Here is a 27,436-nt window from a genome sequence, read left to right as displayed (position 1 = left end):
TCTGGCTACCTGAGGACTCTCTCCTCCCTGTCTGACCCGTTTCCACAGTGACTCTCACGTCACCATGTCCCATAGCCTCCTAGGTTCCCCTACTGCACTAGAACGTGACTCATCTGAGTAGAAAGCAGACGTGGCTTGTGTAGATGGCCTTTTCCTGCAAACTCTAACCTCTCCTGGGCTCCGTTTTCTGTTAATCGCGGTGTATTTTACCTTTTCCGTTTGAAGGTGATTTTCCTTGATAATGACAAAGGCACAACTGGAGCCCAAGGGTTTCATTCTGTTGGCAGCAGCAGCAGCAATCTTGAACACGACCAGCTCTTCCCTTTGTTTCTTGCTTTGAAAATAACCAAGCACCCTCTTGCCTTTGTGCGTTCTGATTTAAATCTCAAACTAAGATTATACTGAGCAGCCCTCTATAGCCTTCTTTTAATTCACTTTTAATTATGTGCTCTTCATTCTATATTTTCCACATGTTCTTTTAGAAATTAGTTTTTTGGCAAACAGTCACTTATTTGGATAAATTATTTTTTTCTTTCACTGGCATTATCACACACACTGTCTGCAATAATTTAAACAATAAAATAAAGTAGTACTGCACTATAATACCAAGTATCAAATGTATATTCCTTTTTTTCCCCCTGGTGATTGAACCCAGGGGTGATCTATCACTGAGCTACACCCCCAATCCTTTTTATTATTTTTATTTTGAGACAGGGTCTTGCTAAATTGCTTAGGGCCTCACTAAATTACTGAAGCTGCCCTTGAACTTGTGATCCTCCTGTCTCAGCCTTTCTGGGATTACAGGCATGTGCCACTGTGCCTAGTTAAAATGTATATTGTTGTGGGGTTCATCCCTGGAATGCAAGGATGGTTCAACATCCGTAAATCAATAAACGTGATCTATCATGTCAATAGACTTAAGGATAAGAATCATACGGTTATTTCAATTGACGCAGAAAAAGCGTTCGACAAAATACAACACCCCTTCATGCTCAAAACACTAGAAAAAATAGGGATAGAAGGAACATACCTGAACATTGTAAAGGCTATTTATGCTAAGCCCATGGCCAACATCATTCTTAATGGAAAAAAACTGAAACCATTCCCTTTAAAAACGGGAACAAAACAGGGACGTCCTCTTTCACCACTTCTATTCAACATTGTCCTCGAAACTCTAGCCAGAGCAATTAGGCAGACTAACTAAAGAAATTAAAGGGATACGAATAGGAAAAGAGGAACTTAAGCTGTCACTATTTGCTGATGACATGATTCTATATTTAGAGGATCCAAAAAACTCCTCCAGAAAACTTCTAGACCTCATCAATGAATTCAGCAAAATAGCAGGCTATAAAATCAACATGCATAAATCTAAAGCATTTGTATATGCAAGCGACGAAACAGTTGAAAGGGAAATGAGGAAAACAACTCCATTTGCAATAGCCTCAAAAAAAAAAAAAAAAAAAAAACTTGGGAAATCAATCTAACCAAAGAGGTAAAAGATCTCTACAAAGAAAAATATAAAACATTGAAGAAAGAAATTGAGGAAGACCTTAGAAAATGGAAAGAACTTCCATGTTCTTGGATAGGCAGAATTATATATTGTCAAAATGGCCATACTACCAAAAGTGCTATACAGATTCAACGCAATTCCAATTAAAATTCCAATGATGTACCTCACAGAAATAGAGCAAGCAATCATGAAATTCATCTGGAAGAATAAGAAACCCAGAATAGCTAAAGCAATCCTTAGCAGGAAGAATGAAACAGGGGGTATCGCAATACCAGAACTTCAACTATACTACAAAGCAATAGTAACAAAAACAGCATTGTATTGGCACCAAAATAGACAGGTAGATCAGTGGTACAGAATAGAGGACACGGACACAAACCCAAATGAATACAATTTTCTCATACTAGACAAAGGTGCCAAAAATATGCAATGGAGAAAAGATAATAGCCTCTTCAACAAATGGTGCTGGGAAAACTGGAAATCCATATGCAACAGAATGAAACTAAACCCCTATCTCTCACCCTGCACAAAACTCAACTCACAATGCATTAAGGACCTTGAAATCAGACCAGAGACCCTGCATGTTATAGAAGAAAAAGTAGGTCCAAATCTTCAACTTGTTGGCTTAGGATGAGACTTCCTCAACAGGACTCCCATAGCACAAGAAATAAAAGCAAGAATCAATAACTGGGATAGATTCAAACTAAATAGCTTTCTCTCAGCAAAGGAAACTACCAGCAACGTGAAGAGAGAGCCTACAGAGTGGGAGAAAATATTTGCCACTCATACTTCAGATAGAGCACTAATTTCCAGAATGTATAAAGAACTCAAAAAACTGTACACCAAGAATATAAATAACCCAATCAACAAACGGGCTAAGGATATGAACAGACACTTCACAGAAGAAGATCTACAAGCAATCATCAAACATATGAAAAAATGTTCACCATCTTTAGTAATAAGAGAAATGCAAATCAAAACTACACTAAGATTCCATCTCACCCCAATCAGAACGGTGATTATCAAGAATACAAGCAACAATAAGTGTTGGAAAGGATGTGGGGAAAAAGGTACACTCATACATTGCTGGTGGGACTGCAAATTAGTGCAGTCACTCTGGAAAGCAGTGTGGAGATTCCTTAGAAAACTCGGAATGAACCCACCATTTGACCCAGCTATCCCACTCCTTGGCCTATACCCAAAGGACTTAAAATCAGCACAGTACAGAGATACAGCCACATCAATGTTCATAGCTGCTCAATTCACAATAGCCAGATTGTGGAACCAACCTAGATGTCCTTCAACTGATGAATGGATAAAGAAACTGTGGTACATATATACAATGGAATATTACTCAGCTATAAAGAATAATAAAATCATGGCATTTGCAGGCAAATGGATGAAATTGGAGAATATCATGCTAAGTGAGATAAGCTAATCTCAAAAAACCAAAGAATGAATGATCTCGCTGATAAGCGGATGACGACACATAATGGGGGGTGGGAGGGGGGCAAGAATTGAGGAAGGAAGGACTGTATAGTGGGAAAAGAGGGGTGGGAGGGGTGGGGAGAGGCAAAAATAACAAAATGAATCAAACATCATTACCCTATGTAAATATATGATTATGCATATGGTATGCTGTTACTCCATGTACAAACAGAAACATATATCCCATTTGTTTACAATAAAAATAAATTTTAAAAAATGTATATTGTCCAACCCATATTGAAGTAAATAAACAGTTGAATAAATAAGTAAACAGGAAAGATGACACACATGTCCCTTGCAGAAAAATTCCCACCAACTTACTCTGCTATAAGGAGGGGAACCCTAACTCCCACTCCCTAAGGTCAGGCTCTGCATAGGAGCTTCAACTAGACTACATTGGAAAGGAGGAGAAACAGGATGACCTCGTGGTGGAGAATCTGACAGCACCTCAGCCAGAGGATCAAGGCCCAGAGTGACAAGTCCAGTGGGTAGCAAGCACTCTTGAGATGTGGTTTTCCTTTCCCAGACCTATATCCCCAGTCTGATCATGACAGACACCGGGCAGATCTCAATAGAGGGCATTCTGCAAAATTTGGGACCAATTCTCCTCAAAAACATCATGCTACTGAAAACAAGGTTTGACAAACTGCCACAACCAAGAGGAACCTAAGAAGACGTGACGACTAAATATGACAGAGGAACCTAGAGGGCATCCTTGAACAGAAAAATGACATAAAGTATGTTCTTAGGTAACAATAATGCATGAATATTGGTTCATTAATTGTAACAGATAAATACCATACTAATGTTAGGATATCAAAAATGGCCTGGGCACAGTGGCACACACCTGAAAGCCCAGCGGCTAGGGAGGCTGAGGCAGGAGGATCTCGAGTTCAAAGCCAGCCTCAGCAAAAACGAGGTGCTAAGCAACTCAGTGAGACCCTGTCTCTAAATAAAATACAGAATAGGGCTGGGGATGTGGCTCGGTGGTTGAGTGTTCGAGTTCAGTCCCCCAAAAATGATATGAAAAATAAACTGGTTTGGGGTATATGAGAATTCTCTGTATTATCTTTGCAATGTTTCTGTAAATCTAAAACTACTCCAAACTAAAAAGTTTATTAAAAAATAAAGCTATTGTTTGTAGAGCATTGCTTAAAAAAATAAAGAAAGAAAAAGAAAAAAAAAAAAAAAAACCACCAATCATACTGCCATTGTCAGGGAAGGGCTATTTAATTTTTAATGCTTTCCCATAATTCCAGGATGTGATGATTCTATTATGAAATTTTATCTGCTTTGGGCCTCTCAAAATTCTTAAAGTGTCATCTTTTAGAATCACTCACTCATTCTTCTCTAAACTGCTGAGTTTATCTGGAAGGAAAAGGGATTTTTCTTCCTTTTCTCCTGTTCCAGTTGCTGAGTTCCAAGCCCACTCCTCCAACTTAACTCTGATGCTGGGAATTCACAGACCACGTGTCAGCACTGCCAGCTGGCTCTGTTTTAGGCTCCAACAATAAAGAAGGCCAGCAAGGGATGCAAAGCTGAATGAGCAAGGGGCTTCCTTCCTGTCTGTGTGCTGCCTGCGGGCTTCCTGCCTGCCTGCTCTGCTGTGTTATTTGGCACCTATTTTCTTCCCACAGCAGCACTGAATCCAGTCTGTCATTTTCTATGATGTGGCTAATGAGCTTCCTCACTCCCACTCAGACACAAGCAGCAGTCACAGGCATGCCCCAGGACCCCTCTTCCCTCCACGACACCTCAGAACAGTGGTCTGAAACCTCAGAGTGGAGGGAGCAAAGGTAAACACGTCATTGGGCCTCACTTCCAAGTGTCTGATTCCCTGGGACTGAAATGGGCCCCCAAATCTGCATTTCACCAATTCCTGGCTTATGTTCAGCTGCCGGGTCCGGGAACCAAACTCTGAGAACATGGCCTTAAGAGGTTGTGATGTACCCAATTAACATTTCTCTGTGTCATCCTGTTCAAAGAACTTGTGTGGCTTCCGTCCCTGGCTGCTAGGTGACTTGGCACCAGGAGTGGCTCCCAGAACGAGAGCATCTGCAACTGGTGTCCTGTCCTTAGCTTGGACACAGGGCTAAGCTCTTTCTCAGTGGGAAACCAGATTCCTATTATCCAGGCATGCTGTGGCGTCGTGACTAAACAAACCTCAACTGTGACTGTGCTGGTGCCCCCTGGAGAACTGGGGGCCAAGGCTGCAGTGGCTGCTGTACCAGGCACTGAGGCAGACCAAGGACCAAGGACTTGATGTGGGATGGATTCCCGTGACTGTGCTGGAGCACAGGCAGAGATGCTGCGCAGCTCAGGGCATGGACCCGCGGCAGTCCTGGCCAGAAAACCACACAGCCTATAGTAGCCCTGAAGAGTCTCGTTTCTTACAGCTAAAGGGCTGATGCTTCCAAATAAAACACAAATGTAGTTCTGCACATTGCAGATGGCTTCGAGTCTTGGCATGTATGAAGTCTGGGTTTTAATGTGAACGAGTGGGACCTTTGTACCAGACACAGGGACGAGGGGATGGACTTAAACAAAGCTGAGATGCCTGAATTCTGAAGCTACTCCTGAGCCTCCTGTGGGAGTGGGACTGGCTCGCTCTCCAGTGTGGAGGAAACCTGGTGCAAGGTCCCACAGGCAGACTCCCTTGCACGGGCCACTCACTCATCTCAAGACAACCGGCCAGCTTTCACAACCCTTGACTGCGTCCTGGGGACGGGTTCCAGAGCAGGACACGGCTGATGCATGGCAAGATCTGTAAGATTTTGCTACTTCTATCTGCAGACACCTGGAAAGTATGTGTAGGAATAGGTTCTAACTGTGAGGAGGAATTTAACACTGACTTGGTGGAATTTACTGTTACAGGTGGACTTACCAGAAATTGTTCACTTAACAACTGGTGCATGCAGCCAGAAGTGGCTCTAAGCATCCACTGGGTGGACTGGCTAAAATCCAGGCATGGCTGGTTCCATGTTGAACAAGGCTGCGACGTAAGAACTTCTGTGGAAGAGTGAACATGGTCGGAGGCTCAGGGAGTGGAGCGCAGCCGCTGATCATTCGTGCAACCTGGTGCTGTCACTGCACCTCAGGGCAATGCACGTGAGGGGAAGTGCCACACGGGCTGTGCTCTGCAGGCCAGGCACGTGGCAGGAGACGGTGCCTGGGCAGCCTCGCTGACTTCAGGGGGAACTGCACTTCCAGAGCAGAGGGCCCACGCTGGTGCCAACCACAAGGCAGGCACAGGCACTTGTCAAGAGCAGCCGGGAGGCGGTGGCGATATGAGCCATCAGATCCTCGGGGACCTCTGGTGCCAGCCAGCTGACTACAGTGTGCCTAAGAACGCAACAGACAATGGCCTTCTAAAGTTTACGTGACCTACACAGGAAGAAAAACTCTAAGCCGCGTCGTCCCATGCAGTTTCCACCTAGGCCAGCTCACAGACAGAGCCCGGGGGGCAGCCTGGCAGTGCCCCATGCCTATTGTTTCTTCTCTGTGCTTTACTACAAGGGACTTGCAAAGGGAAACTTGGGTTTTTCAGAGTTAATAGATATTAGTTCTAAATGACTGCTCATTACTAGAACCTGAAACGCCACCCTGTCTGCTGTTAAGACTGGGGCTATCTCTGGTCACCAGATCACACAGATGGAGTCCTAGCCCACGTCTGAGTCACAAGAGGCACAGTAGATCACAAGGGGCCAGGCTGTGGTTATCTCCTCAGTTCTTGAATGTGTGGTTCTAACAAATGGCAGAATTCTTCCCCTGGGTTTTTGAACCTCAGAGTAAAGGATGTTGTAAGAAGAAGAACCAAATAGGAACCTCTGGAATTTCCTCTTGCTGCCAGGCTAGCACCCAAATGCAGTGCAGCACCCCTGGGGGGAAGTGCAGAGGCTGATGCCATGAAGGGCACCACCTGCCACCACACAACACTGGGCGTGTCTCTTGTGGGCAACATGTACATATTTGCATGTGCTACTCTGACACATGCACCAAGTGACTCTCACACCTTTTCAGAGGGGACCAGAGCAAGATCCAGTTGGGCAGTAAGCTCAGCTGCTCTTTTGCAGGGGCCTTATGACTCAGCAAGATTGAGCTAGGGGAGCTGCCTGAAGCCTCCATTGACAGGAAATCCACAGGGAAAAAAATCCTACACCACCCGGCCCTTTCTTGCAGGTAGTCCCTGGCTCACAACAGGGTCCTGGCGAGGCTGAACAACCAACTATGGGATGCTGAGTGAGCCTGCAGCCTGACATGGCGTTCTCTGACCTCCAAGCAAAACTGCTGGGATGTAAGGCTGGACATCAGGTGTAGAAATGATGACTCACTGCTGCCCCCGCTGCCCCCAGTGTCTACCTCCCCTGACCCCCATATCACAGCCTGGGGAGAAAACCTGGGCTTGGTCTACAAGGCTTCTCACTACGGGCCACAGTTGGCACGGTAGTGGCTCTGGAGGACCGTGGGGATACCCCCAGCTAGCACAGATTCAAACTGCATCTGAACTCTTGGGACATACATCTCTCAGGACTGAGGGACACGCAGGACTGACACTGATCTTTAGGTTAATTCCAGTACTAAACTCATGGAACCCAGCCACAGGAAGTAGAGGTGGCCTCTCTCAAGTGGAAACAGGAAAGCTGTGTGCAAGAATGTCCTCCTCCCTCGTTCCGGGGGCACTGCAGCCTTTCACTTCCACCGTCTGTCTGTCCTCCAACCTCGGAACATCTCCCTTTCTCGTCTCCTTGCAAATGTTTGTCCTCAGTCCCCAGTTACAGCTCTGATTCTCTGTACTCTCGGAATGACTTGGTCATGGTATGTACTGTTCCACAGCCTGTGTGTGTGCGTGTTTAACTACAAAAGTAATACATCCAACAACCGTTTTTTCATTCTTCTCAATGGCTACATGCTATTCCATGATATATCTGCTCAGAATTTATTTGACCAATCTCTGATGGACGGACATTCGGGTTGTTCTGGCACTTCATAGCCCTGTGCCGTTTTCCCTCTGCTTTCTTAGTTCTCAAGGGCGTGTCAATGACTTACTGCCACAGTCTGTATCTAGAAAAATACATCTTCAAATACATCTTTCATTTCCTTTAGTCAATGCCAACCAGCTCTATTTCCATGGTAATACATTTCAAGCTTAGACAGTCACAGGATAAATGGCTTCCAGGAGAGGAAGTACACACAGCTTCTGCTAATTACGGAAATGCTCTTACTGGATTGGTAACCCCTGGCATCCAGAAAGCATCACATTTTTCATGTATTACTCATTTTGACTAAATTCTAAATTCCAAAGACAGTCAATGGCATGGCAAGGAAGATTACAAGCTGGAGGCCAGCCTGGGCAACTTAGCGAGGCTCTGTCTCAAAATAAAAAGTAATAAAGGTTGGGGATGTAGCTCAGTGGTAGAGAGCCCTGTTTTAATCCCCAGTATGATAATGATGATAATAATATAAAGTATTAGGGATCCTGAAGTTTATCAGTCCAAAAGGAATTTAGCAAAGTTGTAGGATATAAAGTCAAATTACAATAATCAATTTTATTTTCATATGTTAACAAGAAACAAGTGGAAAGTGAAATTAAACAGAAGTGATAGGAGTGAAGCCACGTCTGTCTTGCGTAAGCCCCACGCGGCAGCAGAGGCAGGCAGAGGGGCCTGAAGGCCCAGGAGCCCTCTGAGGAAGGGCTGCGGGTGCCTGTGGGGAGACAAGGCAGAGGGACCCAGGGAAGGTGGAGCAGCGGGCGGGGTCAGGGCGGAGCCGGAGGAGCGTGGGTGGCCTCTCCCAGGGCAGAACTGGGTGGGCCAACTAGCGCAGGAGAACGGAGGAGGCTGGGGTCCGCTAGCAGGGGTGCCGAGCTGAGGCTGCCTTCTGCAGGGCTGGGCTGAAATCAGCCCTGCTGGGCTGCTTCCCCAGTTCTGTCCTTCCTCCAAGCCCCTTGTGGTTTCTCCTGGGAACACATTCTCCGTGAACCTCTTGCCCCAAGTTCCGACTCAGTGACGACTTCTGAGGAATACCACGAAGACACTCTTACTTGGTGATGACTTCTACAGAACTCCACACACACGCAATGTCGATGGCCATGTATACACATGTATTTGATTATATCAAATGCAGGCTGATCATATAGACTGTATTACTTAGGATTTTCACATATGCTTATAAGTCATACTGATATAAAATGAAATGCAATAAACACAATTTCACAGTAAAATTATCAGGTTCACATTTTGTGCTTAGAGACCAATTAAGTTCTCTCTCAAGAGATTATCTACCTTAGGACTTTCCCCTTGTTAACCAATATTATTTCTTTTTTAAAAAATATATTTTTAGTTGCAGATGGACACAATATCTTTATTATTTTTATGTGGTGCTGAGAATCGAACCCAGTGCCTCGCATGTGAGAGGCCAGTGCTCTACCACTGAGCTACAGCCCCAGCCCCAATATCATTTCAAATAGTCATAATACATTCCACTAAATAACCGAGAAAGCCCACCAGGACACATGGAGGGAGGCTGGGCAGCTGAGTGGGAACGGGCATGGGCTCTAGCACCAGCAGACAGGCTGGCGCTCACATTCCAGGCTTGCCGAGTGACAGTTCTCTGGCTTAAGCCCTTAAGCGCTAGACTCTAGATTACGCTTTATGATCTATGTTCTCAGACTAGAAGTTTCCTTCTCTGTAGGAGGACAGTGATAGCACATTCCTTTCTAAGGCTGCCATGGAAATTGAGAAGTTACAAACCTCAGCACAGGGCCTGATGTGTGGAAAGGGCTTGATAGTTGGCTGCTGGCATTGCGGAATTTAAATTACCACAGAAAGAAAGCACCCAAATAACATGCCAAAGTTCATGAAAACCGGCACACTTACTTGTAATGTAGTATCAAAGACAACAAGCTTTGAACTGGTTGGAACGATGTCATAACACTTATGTGACCTCATGAATCGCATGTAAACGCCACTTTCTGAGTCTTCTACTGCTAAAAAAGAAAAGAAGTCACATATCAGTAATAATAAAGAGCTCCCTCAATCGACGAAGAGAGGGAACAGAAAACCCATCACGGACAACATAGTGGGAAAATAAGAAATGGTTTCCCTGTAAGGTCAAGGACGAGGCAAGGATGTCCACGCTCCCTAATCTTTGTATTGGAATCCCAGCCGGTGCAATAAGGTGAGGAAAAAAAAATGAAAGGCGTATGGGCTGAACAGGAAAAAACAAAACTGTCTTTATTTGCACATGGAATGATTTTCTAGATAGAAAATACCAGAGAATCTAGGAAAAGTTCCCAGATCTAAAAGGAACAAATTTAGCAAGGTCACAAATACAGGGCTAATGAAACAAAAACAAAGCTACTGTACTTCTACATACTAGCAATGAACTGGAAACTTAAAAAAGTTTAGAAAGACACCAAATGCCATATGGAAATACAGATCTGCAGGAGGGGACAAAGAGCCCTGGAATGATAACCATGTGGACAAACACAAATAATGTCTTCTTTATTTTTCAAATCTCTTCAAGTCAGCTCACGATTTAAGCAAACACCACGCACATGTATTTTAGGATTTGGTCTTACTCAAAGAGAACCTGCATGGCACGCCATCCAACCTTTATGCAAGGACCCAGGAGCCATCTGGAGCCATGCTGGTCACTGTCTTTGTCACCTGAACCGATTTATTACCATGTCCTGTTGGGTTTACACAAGTCTCTCCTAAACCCGCATGGCCACACCTGAGGCTCAGAGTTCCTTAACTCCTGGACAGAGCTCTTTGCTTTTGGCCTTAGTCTCTCCAACTGCCATCCACACTGTGGATTACCGAAGCAGATCTGGTGGGGACACCCTGTGCTGAAAACATCTCAAAGGCTCTGACTGCTTGAGATAAAGACAAAACCCTTGAAGGCCCTGTGCAGCAGGCTCTGGTCCCCAGATCTCCTGGTCCACCTCCCCACCACTCACACTTCCATCTCCTCTCTGGTCACAGGGTCTCCTATGGGCCCCGAAGGGCACGCTCACTCCCCCACGAGCCTTGCGCTTCTGCCTCCTCTGGGCCCAGCTAACTCCCCGTTAGCCCTCAGCTCGAGGGTGACTGCAAGGCTGTGGAACTGGCAGTGAGCCGGTGCCTCTCAACTGCAGGGCCGTGATCTTGGCCAGGACTCGGCGCCTGCCCTGGCCTGCGGGGGCCTGTGCCTGCCGGCTCCTAACCTATCCCCAGAAGACACTGACGGCTCCACTCCACCCACACAGATCTGTTTACTCTGGAAGATCTGCACTACTTGGGAAGCAACTGGGAAGAAGTAGAATCGCTTCAGTGTGTACAGAAAGTGGCAAAATGAGTGTCCAGCAGCTGGGGAAGGAGCCTCGCTTTCCCATTTCCTACTGTGGTGATCCAGGCTGCCCGTTTCCCCAATTTCACAACGAACCCTGGGGGCCATCCCAGGCTCTGCCGTGTTCTCTCCCCAGGGCACCCTAATGCTTATGGCAGAGGCCACCACTCCGGTCACCCCTCAGCAGATGCCTCGGGTGCCGCCCCGCTGCTGTGCAGTGCAGTCCAGACGGCTCAGCGGGCCACTCAGGAACCTCCCTGTCTGCTTCTCTCATTTCCCACTTGGTGTTTCCTCCCCGGGCAAACAGTCTCCCCGCCCAGCTCGCTGCCTTCGATCCCTCCTCCCACACCTATTCATTCAGCTTGAACCTCAACGTTCTTCTCCTCTGTCCAATTCCAAGCCAACCTCCATTTGTCCCACAAAGGTAAACACCTGCGTGCTCATTAGGGACAGGTATGCAGTCAATTGCCTCACTTAGCTGATACACAGTCTTGAGGGACAGGCCTGATTTCTCCATTTCGTATATCAGAACCTGAGGCCAGGAGAGGCTAAGTCACTGAACAGAGAGGGGGAAGTGACCACGGAGGGATTTCAAGCTCCACCCACTCCAACAGCCCTTCTCCTTAAATGCTGCTGCTCCCAATGTGCTGCACCGTTGGCAGAGGCCTCCTGTGAGCCAGTCCCTGTCCTGGGTGCAGACACACAGGACGACGAGGTGCCACAGTCCCTGCCTCAGAGCTAAGTGCTAGGCAGGTCACACTGCTCACACAGATCAGAGAGGGCAGGAAAGAAGTCCCTCCTCCAGGGCATCTGTCTGTGGTCCTCCTCGATCTCGCTTTATGGCTTGTCAACAGTAACTATGTTTTCAAAATTATTTTCCTTCTTGGATGAAATTTCTTTGAATGATCAGCACTGTAACCATCTAGTTGATGAATTAATTCAGTCAACAAATATTTATTGCACACTGTCTTGGTGTGGGTGCTCCCAAAGCTGACTGTAGGGCCAGGGAGAGTGAGACAGGGAAGGAAAAAAGTAAAACACAGGTGGCCACAGCAGGAAGGTTTATAGGCATTCCATTTGGGAAGGAGGACCCTGAGGGACTGTGCTCAGGTCTGTCTCCGGCCCTCAGGGGATGAGGGTTGTTCGGGGCACTGCCTCAGCACCTCTGTCCAAGAGGGCCCACAGGCAGAGAGGCAGCAAGCAAGAACCTGGTTAGACCAAGAGAATGCCAGGCTTCCCCTGGGCCAGAGGCAGGCTGCTGTCCTCCCCAGGGACATGGCTGTGTGCTACACACTAGGGCTGCTGAAGAAAGACTGTCACCATGCTGTCATGAGCACTGTGGGGTACCAGGTTCACGAATGGGTGAAACCTAAGTTAGTGGCTTCTGTTTTCCCCAAACATTTATCTACCAGAACATGAGGTCCTGCAAAGGAAGGAAGAAACAAAACAGAAAGCACTCAGGTTAGTGGCACGGGAAGTTCTGGCCTGAGTCTGCCATCAGTGTTGCTCTGTGGGGGTCCGTGCTGAACCCCTGGCAAAGGGCAGCCAGTCCAGCCCATGCCTCCAATACCTCAGCTGCAAAGTGCCTGCCACCCCTATTCTAAAATTCAAATGGATGAAGCCAAGTGGGTCATTAACAATAATCAAACGTACAGTCCATCTCCCAGGAAGGAAATGTTACAAGACATTTTGCTCTTTAATTAAGTCAAATCCTTTTGTAGAAGACATACCCATATTGCAAATGTCTGCATTACTGTATCAATTTCTGGAACAAAAATTTTACTCTAAATCAGGAATATCAGGGCTGGGGACATAGCTCAGTTGGTAGAGTGCTTGCCTCTCAAGCACAAGGCCCTGGGTTCAATCCCCAGCACCACAAAAAAAAAAAAAAAAAAAAAAAAAAAATTCAGGAATATCCAAACATTTAGAATTTAAAAAAATCAGTAAGTTTTGTGTTAGACATATTTTAGTTCCCCTCTTGATTTTTAAAAATGTTTAAATAAACATTGTATTTTGATTTATAGAAGACTTACAAAGATAAAATAGGTTCTAAGATCCCACTCCAGGTTCCCCCTGAACTGAACATCTCACATTAATAAGGGACACTAGTCACAAATGATGGACAAGCACTGCTACGTTGTCACTAATGAAAGCTGCCACTTACTGAAATCTCCTTGTTTTCTCCCTAATGCTCTTTTTCTCCCCCTGGATCCCATTACCAACAGTCCGTCTGTCATTGTGCCTGCTCTGGGCTCCTCTGCATTGGACAGACAGGCAGTTCTCATTGTGGTGACCTAGATTGTATTGCGACAGCAGGGCACCTGTGGGCCTGTGTGATAGCGTGTCATCATTTCAGTCCTGGGGTTTGTCTCCATCCCACATCAAGGAAGCGTACTTCACGTGAGCCATCGCGCTGACCACCTGGCTACCATGATCTTAGGTTACTCTTTCTCCCTTTCTGTCCCGCCACCTTTGAAGGGAAGTCGCCAGGTGAGCCCATACTTGGCGGGAGGGGCAGGCCCTGCCTTCTTCAGCGCACGGCTTCCATGTACTGACTTGGAGTAGCTCTAGGAGAATTCTTGCCCTCCCATTCAATCCTAACAGCGTGGACTCTGGGTATCCATCCATCTCCCACTGAGTTCTGATGCTGTCCTACACAGGGCTGCCCAGGGCCCACCCTCTGCTGCACCGGTGTGCAAATGTGTGCCTCTCCTGGGTCAGAAGCTTTGGAGTCTGCGTGGCTGTGCCTGCCCACCAGGCCCGTCCAGGACTGCCTGTGCACCACGGCCTCAAGTCAGCCAGGCCACATGGAACCAGGTCCTGTCACATCTGTGTCCTTCCCCTACCAGAGGGAGGGGAGGGGAGCTGGGATCCTCTTGTGCAGACACGTAGCCTGCTGGTCACCTGCAGAGGGGCACCCACCGTTCACCTCTCACATCAGTTAATGAACCCAGAAAATAGTAATGAACAATTATTAACACAAGTCCCCACATTATTTAGATTTCCTTAGTTTTCCCTTCATGTCCTTTTTCTGTCCTAGGATTCCATATCACAGCCAGCTGTGTCTCCTCAGGCTCCTTGAAGCTGATGCAACTTCTCAGACCTTCCCCAAGGCCTGTGGAGGATGCCCCTTAACTGGAATGTCTGCTTTTCTCAGGATCAGACTGAGTTTGGGGAGGACCTACGACAGTTTCTTAATAACAAAAACTTAACCAAACACAGCAAAATGTTAAATTATAATGCTTGTTGATTTGGAATGAGGGCAGATTATTTTTTAATTATTTAAAAAATTGGTTCTTGGGGCTGAGGTTGTGGTTCAGCTTGCCTAGCAGGTATGAGGCACTGGGTTTGATTCTCAGAACTGCATATAAATAAATGAGTAAAATAAAGGTCCATCAACAACTAAAAAAACATTTTTAAAGTTGGTTTTTTTTAGTTAAACATGACAGTAGAATCCATTTTGATATAATTTTATTACTGATATATAATAAGACTATCAATAACAACAGAAGCATTAGAATTTTAAGTTAGGAAAATAAAATGCTCTTCTTTTTTTATTTTGCTTCTCCAGGTTTACTATAAACGTTCTGATTATAGGGGGCTCCAACTACATTACTGACACTTAGGGTGAAGTCTCAAATTGCACCTGGAGGAAGAAATGCATTAAAATAGAGAGTAATTTGGGGAAAAGCCCACCAAAGCATTCAACAACAGGTTGTTTGGAATGCGTTATTAAAATTCCAGAGAAGGCAAGAAGTTCAGACTCTCGCTATTCAAAAGGTCGCTGGAGTTAAGATGTCACCACAATGTTTCCTCTTGCTTTGGTCACTCTGCATGTTTCTGCAGAGATGCAGAATCACTGAGCATCGCCAGCACTCGAGGCCCTGGCCACACAGGAGGGCACCCGACTGTGGACTGATGTTAAATTTCACCACCTGGGAGCAGAATGCTAACTCAATGCTGTTTTTGAGGAGTTATTAGCTTTACATTGTCAAGTAACAAGTATATATGAAAGTGTTTAATTTACAAAGGTTAACCCAAAAGGCCACCTCTAAGTTAAGTGCAAGCAATGGTAAACACTAAATGGGAATATGTGCATGTCAGTATTTCTTTCTAAAGTGATGATAACGTGGCCCCTGACTTCTGATGTGCCTCCAGCCCACACAGAGCACTCCATTTCACTCGGGTTTCCAGCATGCCTCTCCAGCCTCTCCTCCTACCGCATCTTCTAGGAATCTTACGTGCGGGGATCACGTCGGGAGTCCAGTTTGGGGATGTGTTCCTGAGGCTTCTGTTGTGGCCTCTGCACACAGGGCTCCCTTCCAGGGCAGCAGGTCCTTCTTCGGTACCACCTACCAACATCCTCTAACCCTCTCCAGGCATGCCCTCCTGAAATGTTAGAACAAGACCGTATTTGCAATACTGGTGTCCGCACATATAGTGAAGGGTGAGGATCTTGAGAGGAGATCATCCTGGATTAGAGTGGGCCCTAAACCCAAAGACAAGTGTCCACCGAAGAGAAGGGTAGAGAGAGACACAGGAAGACAGGCAGACGGGGTGATGCATCTGCAGGGCAAGGAGCACCAAGGACTGCAGCAGCCACCAAGAGCCAAGAGAGGCCTCAGGGCACCCAACCCTGCCGGCAACTTAAGGCAGATTTCTGGCCTTCGGAACTGTGAGAAAACACATTTCTGTGGTTCCAAACCACAGAAATTGTGACACACCTTCCAAGTCCAGTTCAAAAGCCCTTCCTCCCCAAACACCTTCCCTGAAGTCCCTTGCACTGGAATTCACAGCTCCAGCTTTGCACACCCACTAGTGCTTTAGGAGTAATCCGCTGCTGGAGTCTTCCCAGACTTGTACTGAACATGCAGGGCTGGCTCTTGACTGGACCCTCTGCTCTTGGGGACAGTGAACCTGCCTTTCTGTTCTTTAGGATCCAGGCACACTGCATGTTCCCCAGAGGTACCAGGCCCAAGCCCAAGCCTGCAGAACTGTATGCCACTCAGACTCGTAGATCCAAAGTGCAGGGGCAAACACAGACCTCTCTGACCTCAGAAGAATGATGACCAACACAAGGCACACTACTGGTAAACTAGACTAACAACCGGTAAATAAGCTGCATTTAATATGTACGCCTTTATAAAAGTAAAGACCAGAGAGGGGTTTTGTTTGTTCTGGTATCAGGGATTGAACCCAGGGTGCTTTACCACTGAGCTGTGTCCCCAGCCCTTTATACTTTATTATTTTGAGACAGGGCCTTGCTAAGTTGTTGAGGTTGGCTATGAACTTGAGATCCTCCTGCCTCAGCTGCCCAAGTTACTGGGATTACAGGTGTGTGACACTGTGCCTAGACAGAAATTTTTTTGTATATGGGGGATAAAAAATGTTCCTATGGAAGTATCTGGGTGATTTTTAAAAAGCAAAATGGTTGTTTAGCTAAACCTTTAACATGTTTGCAAGTACATTTTATACAGAAGCTATTTTTCTAAGTCTATCAGAACTATAAAAATGCAGTTGAGTAAGACAGTAGAAAAGTTTAAAATGTTCACACTACCATATACAAATTTTAAAACCTGCAAATATAGCAAACAATTGAACAATTTCACTATAATAATTACTATAGTCATAAAACACTTTTTTCTAAAACCCATTTACATAGAATTTTAACTTAGAATGTGGTAAGACTCCTTGGTATATTTGGCCCTACTTGTACAACAATGAGGACAGGCTGTCACTAAAATGGGTTAGCCAAGTGAATACACTGAAGGAGGCTGAAGAGATGGCTGCACCAAGCAACACAGGTGGACTCCAGGATGCTGTTCACAGATGTGAGCGCTGCTGGCTAATCTCTTACTAACTGGACGATGTTGCCACCCACCCACCCAGGTTCTCTCCATACTGGAAGTGCTGGGTGCGAGCAGAACAGAGAGCCAGAGCGGCAGCATGCTGCAAGCTCAGCTCCGAGTTCCGCACAACTCTGACACCAGTTCCGGAGCTCCTGAGTCTGGAAGGGGGCTGTCCCTTCACTGCTGGGGTGGTCACCCTGCTTTTCAGGTGCAGTTGATATCAATGAAAGGAAAAAGACCCTCTGAACACACACTTCCGATTCAGCAATTCCAGGAGCACGGCTCCACGCCCCAGCCACTAGCCACTCAGGCACGTCCATGCCAGGGTCAGAGTGACCAGCAGCACCGCCACGCTTCCAACCCCCTCGACCACATGAGAGCCTGCTCCACCACATTTTACCACCAGCTGTGTTTCTCAGTGGCCCACCCTTTAACACGCGATGCAGGGACTGCTGCTCACACTCGCCCATAAAAATCTCAGCATGCTAAAATATTATTTTCAACTTAAAGTTGTGAAAATGGCCACAGACACCTCTAGGAATTCTCTCTGCCATTCTCTACCCCTTCCTCCGTGCTACACAGTGCTGACACCTGGGGTCACTTAGCAGGAGCTCTCTCTGAGCCCAGCCCTAGCCCCAGGCCTGGTATCCTATTCTTCGAAGGGCAAGCGAGTGGCTCTCAAAGACTGGAAGATGGGAGAGGGACCACCTGGGTTGATACAAAATCTCCTACTGTAAGTAACAAATTAATTTAAAATTTGGTTTTAGAAATTATTATATGAAATAATAATAAGAGGCAAGGGGATGTTTTCTTTTTTCTTTCTTTCTTTTTTTTCTTTTTTTTGGCGGTGCTGGGGATTGAACCCAGGGCCTTGGGCTTGCAAGGCAAGCACTCTACCAACTGAGCTATATCCCCAGCCCCAAGGGGATGTTTTCTAAAGACAATAATACCATAGAATAGCTAACAGTCATGGCGATATGAATAACAACCACAGTGCTCCACAGCAGCTGATGCTGCCACCTACAGACTGTGCCAGCCCACAGCGCTATCATGAGCCTGAACATCATTTGCTCTTCAAACCTGAAATGATGCAAAGTAGGCAATTACTATCCCCATTTACAGATGAAGAAACTGAGACACCGGGGGTCAATAACTTTCTCCAGGGTAGCACCACACAGTTAGTAAGCAGCAGGGCCAAATTTTCTCCCATTCTAGAATGGTGGTAGTGTGCAGGAATTGAGTATGGGCAGAATCAGTTCAGTTCACTGAATAGAGGAGAAAAGTGACAGAACAGAAAAAGGAAAGTCTATACCTTGGGGTCTTGGGGCAAAGGGGTGAAGAGGCCTACTGTGTGCCCCAGTATAAAAAGAACCCAGAAATCAGCAGTAGATCAGAAAGTGACTATCTTGGCAAAACTGAGGAAGTTCTCAGTGCACAGGAGCCCCACAAATGCTGGCTTCCTCCATACCAGTGGCTCTGGACTGGGAATGAGTTTGTCCCTGTAAGGGACATGTGGTGACATCTGGAGACCTTTCTGCTTGTTACTTCAAGGAGATGGGGTACATGCAATGGGGTCTGTCGGCCGACCCACATGCACCCCCTGCAATGCCCAGCACAGCTCTGTAACTAAGAGGTGGCTAAGCAGCCCTATTAGAGGTTACGGTAATAGATTCAAATCATGTCTTAAAGAGCTGGGTATAAAAGAATAAAAGAAACTTTAAAACAAATTCACAAACTGGTCCAAACTTCACTTAAAAAAAAAAAAAAAAAAAACCTGACATATTTCCAATCCCCATAATTTTAACTTGATATACTCAGATTTCATTGTAATTCTGCAAAGAAAAATATTATCAATAAGCAAGTCATTCAAAAATTCATCTTTAAAGGGACTAAGATGTAGATCCAGGGTGCCTAGCATACACAAGGCACTGGGTTTGATTTCTAAAATAAACAGAACTCTGACTCATTTTTTATTCTACATTTAGAAACATGAATTTACATACAGTATTTTTTCTTTAGAAAAAACTGTAAATATTTGCATACAAAATAAGTAAAACATGGGAAAAGTATATGGAAAAGCCTAACCTCTGATGTTCTAATGTGCTTAGAAGCATGAACACTACTGAAGGCAAATCTTAAATTCAATTTTACACACTTATAAGGTAGAAGAACAAATGAGGTCCACAGGTGCTTTCTTCCTTTTTCTGGTGTGTGTGTGTGTGTGTGTGTGTGTGGTATGCATGTGTGTAAGTGTGTACACTGCTGAGAGAATGCAGGTGCTCTTTTAAACACAGTGGGAGGCAGTAAAATAACTGCTAGGAAAGAAGGAAATGAATGGTCAGGATCAAGGCAAACATTTTACTCAGTTACACAGTTCAAAATGAATTTCAATAAATGCCCAAGGAATGTCACAAACGAAGTTGTGGCCTTGAAATTATATGAGGCTCCCATGAGGGCTTTAAAATGGCTTGTGTTTGGTTCCAGGAACTAACTAGCGCATTGACCAGTGCCAAAGTGTCCTCCGTTTAGGAAAACAACCCAATAACTAGGCTGAAGCAACTGTGAGGGTCAGAGTGCTTTCCAGGGGTCAAGTCCCCCGCAATAGTGGGCCAGAGCAGGTGGCACCTGAATAGCCAGGACATGGGGCCACCCAGCTGCCACTATTAGCAGCTTAGATAGATGCTTCTCTCTCTCCCTGGTTTATTAGGGATCTTTAAAAATAAGGACCTTCTGGGATGAATCTCCTTGCTGTTGCTACCCCTCCATGCAATTCTCAGTGTACTAACAGGCTTCTGTGCTTGCAGGATGGGCTGTAACTGGCCACAAGCGTTAAGCTTTCCATACAGTGCAGGGCTTAGTTTGTTAAAGCCACGTGGGAATTTTGCACGCTCCAATGTAGGAGCCAAGGCCTATTCCCTTCTTCATGTGCTATCTCCCTCTGCTTTTGACTCCAGGACTAAGCCAGACTCACAAAATGCTTGTCCTTTCCAGGTTCTAAAATAATTTAAATAATCAAGGAATTAATCACTCCTTGAATTCACCCATAAACAGGAAGAATATCATATCTCTGTCAGGGAAAGAGAAAGCATGAATCCTTATCATTTTTTTAAGAGATAGTTTTATGGATATACCATTTACATCTATATAGTTATCCTATTTAAAGTGCATGATTCACTTAATAACTTTTTAACTTCTTCTATGGTGATTTGTAAAAGGAATAAACAACTAGGAAAATTTGTTCCTAGTTTGCACACCAGTAAAATTTGTTCAAGAAATGATTGAGAGTTTTAAAAGTTATTAATATATTTTGTTATATTGTTTTCTTCCTTGTAATTTAAAAAAAAATCTCCACTGATAGTTAAGAAGCCTCTCTTATTTCTGATGCTCTGAGTTTCACTTATTTTTTTCTTGAACAGACTTGACGAAGGTTTATCCATGTTACTGCCTTCTCCAGGAACTAAGCTTTCTTATTACTGACAAGACTACTTTCATTTTTGATTTCTGTCACTTCAGTAGACTTTAGGGTGAGAGAGAGATGTATTTGGCACGCCATCTGAGGGTGGCAGATGGACTTGGTCAATTCAGGTAATTCAAGGCAGTTCCCCTGCCCAGGTGCCCACACGTTCTGTTTGAATTTCCGACAGAAATCTACCCTAACTCCAGTGCAAACACAACAGGTGGCCAGAGCTTAACACGTGCATGGACGTGTGCATGTCTCTGGGTTAGCAAGCAACCTTCCTGTCCAGGGTCTTCCACTGTTTCTGATGTAGTGCGTCACTGTTCCTGCAAGAGGCATGCGCGAGGTTTAGAATTGCCATCTTGAGACAAAACACGGAGAAACCAGCTGCAGAGTCATTAAAACAGGAAACCAAGAGCAGATGCCTCTATGGGCTCACAGGACTCAGGTCCTCTCATCAATGCATGGCACAGGTCAGGCCGCTCCTGCGGTGCCCAGTACGGGGTCCCAGTTCAGATGGGAGATGGGGTAGAAGAGCAGAGGCACCTCCAGCCCAAACCTATACCAGAATTGCGATCACCCTCCTCGTGACCTTGAGCAAATTAATCCTGTAGAGGGAGAAACAAACTCCGGCTGCCTACCCGCTGCTCTCTCCCCGGCCAACGGAACACTGACTGCGCAGGAGGGAGCTGCCTGCACCAAGCCCACACTGCTCTCCCACCCGCAGCGGACACCAGCTGCAGGGCCTCTGATTCAGTTCATCTCAGGCTTTCCACCTGCCGTGTCAGATCCCACAGCTGGAGGACTCAGTCCTCAAGGCTGCTCCTGTTCACAGGCCTGTCATAGTCCAGATCTCTGACCATCCACCAACCAGCTATAAATTGGGGTTCCCATGACTCCCTCCTTGAGTTCCCTTAATTTGCTCCAGAGGTTCATAAAACCCAGAGAAGCATTTAACAGGCTTATTACAAAGGCACAGCGGAGCTACCGTGGCCTCTCTACCCTCCAGGGACCTCCTCCGTGTGTTCAGTCACCTGGAGGCTCTCCCGACAGGATCTGTGGGGTTGCAGACCCCACAGGTGCTCAGCCTTCAGCCACTCTCTCCACCCCAGAGGTTAGAGGTGGCTCTGGAAGTCCTACTCCTCCAGCCCTGCCTGGGTCTTTCTGGTGACCAGCTCCCAGGGGCAGCCAGCCAGCAGCCAACTCATCAGTAAATGAAAAGGTCCTTATCACTTTGAAGATCCCAAGGATTCTAGGAATGGTAAACCAGGAAACTTGAGGCCAGACCAAACTTACATTTCCCGGCATTACAATCCTGAATTTCTCTGTTAGTAACATGGGCTACCGCAGCTTCCTGAGGAGAGCAAGGGGGACTCTAAGGGCCAATCACAAATGCCACTCCACCCGGAAGGGGGAGCATGACAGCAGAGATGAAGAGCCGTCCAGGACGAGGACGCCCTGTGTTTGCTGGATGCCCCTTCTGCCTTCCTAAGTCTGTCCCCACAGTTCCTGATGGTGGGGGCTGGACCACGTACCAGGCGCTGCAAATGCTATGTTCACAGTATGGAGAGCACGTGGACTCCTTGGAAGCCAGGTGCTATTATTATTTCCAAGTTACACGTGAAATAATTTGCTTGAGGTCCCGGAGCTATTAAGGAGGAGAAATGGACTCTACCCGGGTGGACTCCCGCTCCTGATTGCTACGGCACTAGTTTCGTATGCATTTAAGAGGGGCAAGTTAGTCCTCACAGTGGTCCAAGCACAGGGCCCACGCCATAGGTGAGAAGGGCACTGGGGGGGTACCCAACACTCCATCTCGGAGAGCCTAGTCTTGTTAGCAACTTACCTTTCTCATTCACAAATACCAAGGGAAACCTGAAATGAAATGCATCTGCTGGACGTGCAGGAACCCCATGAAGTTACCAGGACCCAGTCCGTGAAGAGCGCCCACAATGGAGTGCAAGACAGCAGCTCACTTAACGGGAGGAACCTGATGTGATGCAGCCAAAATGACCCTCCTCGTACGTCAGGGCTCAGTCAGACTTCCCCTCGAATCAGTACAGGGGCCGCTGTCTAGGAGGAAGGTCTGGAAGGCTTCCCCTTAGACCCGGACTTGAAGCCAGCAGCACGTTCCCCTGCTTGAGCGGTTTGAGTGTCTGGTTAGTGCTTGTGGCACCTTCTGACTTCACAGCCAGGGGAGATGCTGCGGCACCTCAGGGGACATCTGGGGAGCTCACAGCCCCCATTTCTCTACCGTCACTGCCCTTGGTCAGCTGGGAGAGTCCCTCTGACTTCCACAGTGCCTTGTTTCTTTAAAGGAAAGAGCACGACCCACCCAAGTACACCAAGCCGGTGCACCAGCATGAAGTTAAAGCACCAGGACTTGGGGGGCCTGGTGTGGCAGATATCTACGGAAAGCCAAGTCCTATCAGCACAGCATCTATAGGACCTGCCAACACTGAGCAGCCCACAGAGCTTGTGACTCGAGTGCGAAGAAACACAAACCAACCCCTTCCTCCATACCAGAATGCTGCGATTCCTGGGGAGGGGATCCTGAGACACCATGGAAGTACCACTGGGGCTGGCAGAGCTACCTTGAAGAAGCACACGTGAAGTCCAGAGGCCTACAGGGACCAGACAGTTGGCAGCTGGAGGTCAAGTGAAGGTCAGGAGTGTGGGAGGGAAAGAGAACAGAGGCAGGGAGCAGGGCTGGAGAGAAGGACGAACAAGAGGGGTGGGGAGGGCACACTGGGACTCCACACTCCAGCCTAGAGGGAAATCTGAGGCTTGGAGGCAGGGAAGTGACATAGTTGCAAACTTTTTAAAGAGAACATCTAAATGCAGCATGGGAAACTAACGAGGAGGCAGGGTAGATGTTGGAGAGTTCTAGAAAGTTGAGGACGCCAGGTCGAGAGCAAAGGAAAGAGGCAGGTACTTAGGAAGTAACCTTCGAAGGATGTGGGTGGGTGAGGAGAGCCAGAGCAAAACATGCATGTTCCAAAGCCGGGTGGGGCTGATGCAGCTCAGGCAGAGCACTGGCCTAACCTGTGTGAGGCCCTGGGCTCAACCCCCAGGACTGCAAAAACAAGAACCCCAAACCACCAGTGGAGGTGGGACCATTCACTGAATCAGCCTGCTAAAAAGAAAAGAACGGATGAAGACAGAAAGAAAGAAAAGGAGAGCAGGGGAGGGGACCAGAACACAGAGATGACGAAGCATCGACGCACGGCCCTGGCACAGTGGACCAGGTCTGGCTGCACACCTGCACCGGCATCCTCAGTTATTTAAGGCATCATGGTAGCAAAATCCACCCGATGAAAACACCAGGCAGCAAGCATCATGGCGGTCAGAGCCACGGGGGGGAACAACTGTCCAGGGCGAGGACAGAACCAAGAGGACGGCGCCCTGGACAGAGCCACAGGGAAGGCCAAAATCGAAAGCTTGAGAAGAAAGGTAACCGTGTGAACATCACCGACACCACGGGATGTTACTGGAAAGGAAAGAAGAGCACGGACCAGGAAAGAAATAAGCAGCCAGACATAAGGAGGCGCCAGGAGTACCAGCACAGAAGGCCGTGTCCGGAGGAGACAGCAGACGGCGTCTTCTGCTGACCGGAGCTCAGAGAAGACGAGGTTGGAACTGACCCCTGGATTTTGGGAAGGGGAAGCTGCAGGAACCCTGGTGAGCTTGGTGGAGTGGTAGCAACAGGCTGAAGAATGAATAGGTGGTCAAGGATAGAAGAGGGTCCCCCAGGGAGGATTGCTCTGCGCCACGCCCCTGCTTCCGACTCTGGGCCGCTGAAACCTGGCTGCCCACCTTCCCAGCAGCCACCTCTTACCTTCTTAACTTTCTCATCTATAAGACAGGGACAACTGAAGACACTTACCTCTTAGGGTTGACCTGGATCCTGTAAGTACAGGGCTTAGAACCCGGCCACAATGTATGCCAGCCATTATTACAATCAGAAGAAAGGGATATGGAAATTCCCCCAGTTTGTCTAGTAAACTCCAAAGGCTCTGGAGAATCACCATCTTTCCCTCTTTACAGTTCACAGGTAAAACTGAAAGTTGTAGCAATCAACTCTCAGGCCTGGGATTCTGGTTGTGGGCTGGTGTGGTCAGACCTGGGTGGGAACAGGGTCAAGAGGCATTTTCCAACTGCTACCAGGAAGCAGGGAAAGTCCTTGAGAGGGAGGGTCATGTAGTGCTAGAGGGCCGCCTGGAGGTGCTGCCCTGCTTCCTGATGTCCTCCCAGTCAGTTCCAGGCATCTGTGAAGCCTGGTGACAATTCCACACTTTCCTCTGCATCTTCCTTTTTATTTGAACTAGTCGGGGCTCTTTTTAGGCAATAAAAACTTCCTCCTGTTGGTCCATCTTAGTCCACCGTGTGCTTCTATGAGAATCGCTGACACTGGTGGCTGGAGAATCCAAACAGCACGGCTCCGTGCCTGGCAAGGCTCCCTGACTGGCCACAACATGGCAGAAGAACTACAAAGCAGGTGTGAGTAGGGTCTCATGGCAAGAAAGGAACAAGACTGGGGAGCGGCCAGGCACCCTGCTTTTTAGCCACTTGCTCTGGAAAGAACTGACCCAGTCCTGAGAGACCTGCGTGATTCCTTCCCAGGGTGGAGCCCATGGCCTAATCACCCTTCGCAAGGCCCACCTCCTGAAGATCCACCACATCCCAAAACTGCCACGCAGGGACCAAGCTTCCAGCCCACACGCCTCTGGGAGACAAACCACATCCAAACCACAGCACAGTCTACAAGATGACTCTCACTAGGGCCAACACACCACTGAATGTCAGGCCAGGTCCCAACTCCAGAGATGCTAAAATATGTACCTAAAATTCTAGGAAATAAGTCAACATGTTAAACATGGGCCAGCTAGACAAGAAAAAAATTTAACTATAGATTTTTTCATAAAATTGTAACTACTCAAAGTCAAGAATCAACATATGTGTTGCCGGAGACAAGCCTGCAAACTCGGTGGGGAAGGGTAGTTTGAAGTATCACTGGAGCCTTCCAAGGCTACCTGTCACTTTGATATCCCTACCACCAGGGGTCAGTACCCCCCACATCAGAGCTAGTGAACTGCTGGCTGACTCAGTTGGGCCTCACCTAGGAGCTGTGACAGGGATCATCCCCCAGAAAAGCAGCTCTCCCTGGAGGAGGTTGAGCAGTTTCTCAACCTTTTCTTCACTACCCTCCCTAAGCACTTCACATATTTCCCTGTCACCTGTCCTAGTCCATGAAATTTTAATTCCACATGCAAACTGTATCTGTTCATGTACTGTGGCCCTTAGGAGGGCTGGAGACCCCGTATGTGTCTAAGGTATCTTGTTCCCATCGAGAACTGCCCCCTCACATACTCCAGGCCATTGTCCCCCCAGGTGGGGATGAATGAGTAAGGAATGAACACCATTCTTTGTTGTTGCTTGTTCCTTTATATAGATGGCTGCTGGTAGCTCTAGGGGCCTATTTTCAAGCTAGAAGAAAGAGGTTACCAAGGGCCAGCCCCCTGTTTTGCAGAGAAAACCCATGATAACAATAATAATAAGAACAATTCTCAAGGACTTTATGGGTTGTTCAAGGAAACGGCCACTTCACTATACAACTGGGCCTCAACCCTGAGATTCTTGACTGGAAAATATTGCTCTGCCTCCTGCACAAAGTGGCCCTGATTCTTCCTATTTTTGAACATTGTGGACAAGTTAACCAGCCTTTCTATATAGCAAGTGAGTGTGGAAATGAGGTCTGGAAGGAAAAGGCTACTCTGGACAATGCTTTGCAGGAGAGGAACGGTGAGGATGGAGTGAGCAGACTGGGGAAGACTCAGTGGCAGATGATGAGGGAGGTGGAGGCCAATGGGCAAGAGACCCTTGGCTATTGAGCTGTTAAAACCAGAGAGCCAGTTACCATAAACCTGAAAGGACCACAGCTACTCCGACAGCCGGACAATAGGAGGGAAGCCAGGAGGCTGCAGAATTGGAGAAGAGGCTGGAGTAGGCTTATTACCCAGGAACCAAATGGCTGGATGATGCTCCACCTCCAAAGCCCTCACGGGCTGTGGTCCAGTGCTTGCAAAGTACTTTGTGTTTGGTCCTGGCCAGCAAGTAAGTTTGACACAGTAAATATCGAGAAGCACAGACAGATGTGACTGGCATCACAATGAGAAAAACTCAAAAAGCAGACCCTTAAAGTGACTGCAGAGGCAGGCAAGGCTCTGTCTTTGTCACTTTTCATAAACAGAATGATCTAATTCTCCCACCATCCCACAAAAAGATCAGGGGACCCCAAAAATGCTGCTGAGCACCTGCTGTGTGCCAGCCCCAACAGCAGGCACTGGAAGAGTAGATGAGAGAGAGGTGTAGATGGCATCTGGGGAGCGGGGGGCAGCCTCAGAGAGAAGGTAAGATTTTGGTTGAGCCTTGAAGCCTTGGTAAGACTGACTTTGCAGAAAGGGTGCCACCAGATGGTCCAGACAGTGAGGGCCACCCGGAGTAGGGCACTGGCACACTATGCCTGAGGGTCCACTCTGGCCTGCTGCAGGAAATAAAGTTCTACTGGAACACAGCTCTGCCCACTACGTTCAGCCTTGAGCTGCTATCTGCCTTCTAGCTGCAAGGGCAAGCTAAGAGTTATGACAGAGGTGGAGACCACATCACCCATGAGGTTCAAATATTCACTCTCAGGCCCTCTGTGGAGCCACTGACACTGGACCTCGAGCCTTGGCCCTCAAGGAGAAATCTGTGAACTGGTCCCAGCGATATCATCTGGGACTTGGCAGGAACAGAGTCTCAAGT

General features: G+C 47.2%; 1 protein-coding gene across 8 annotated transcripts in view; it reads right to left on the bottom strand.

Moving 5' to 3' along the window:
* PRKAG2 (protein kinase AMP-activated non-catalytic subunit gamma 2) overlaps nt 1-27,436 on the bottom strand; it is a 263,046-nt gene that overhangs the window by 25,997 nt on the left and 209,613 nt on the right. For 5 of the 8 annotated variants that reach the window (XM_079151049.1, XM_079151046.1, XM_079151048.1 and 2 more), the window contains one exon: nt 9,874-9,983. In XM_079151049.1, the coding sequence (XP_079007175.1) occupies nt 9,874-9,983 (110 nt within the window). The remainder of the gene's footprint in view (nt 1-9,873; nt 9,984-27,436) is intronic. The other 3 variants (XM_079151047.1, XM_079151051.1, XM_079151053.1) reach the window with 1 other exon arrangement.

The sequence above is a fragment of the Sciurus vulgaris genome, assembly GCF_902686455.1.
Source record: "Sciurus vulgaris genome assembly, chromosome: 8".
Lineage (NCBI taxonomy): Eukaryota > Metazoa > Chordata > Mammalia > Rodentia > Sciuridae > Sciurus > Sciurus vulgaris.
The sequence above is the reverse complement of the archived record's forward strand: the minus strand, read 5'-3'. Positions and strand labels throughout refer to the sequence as shown.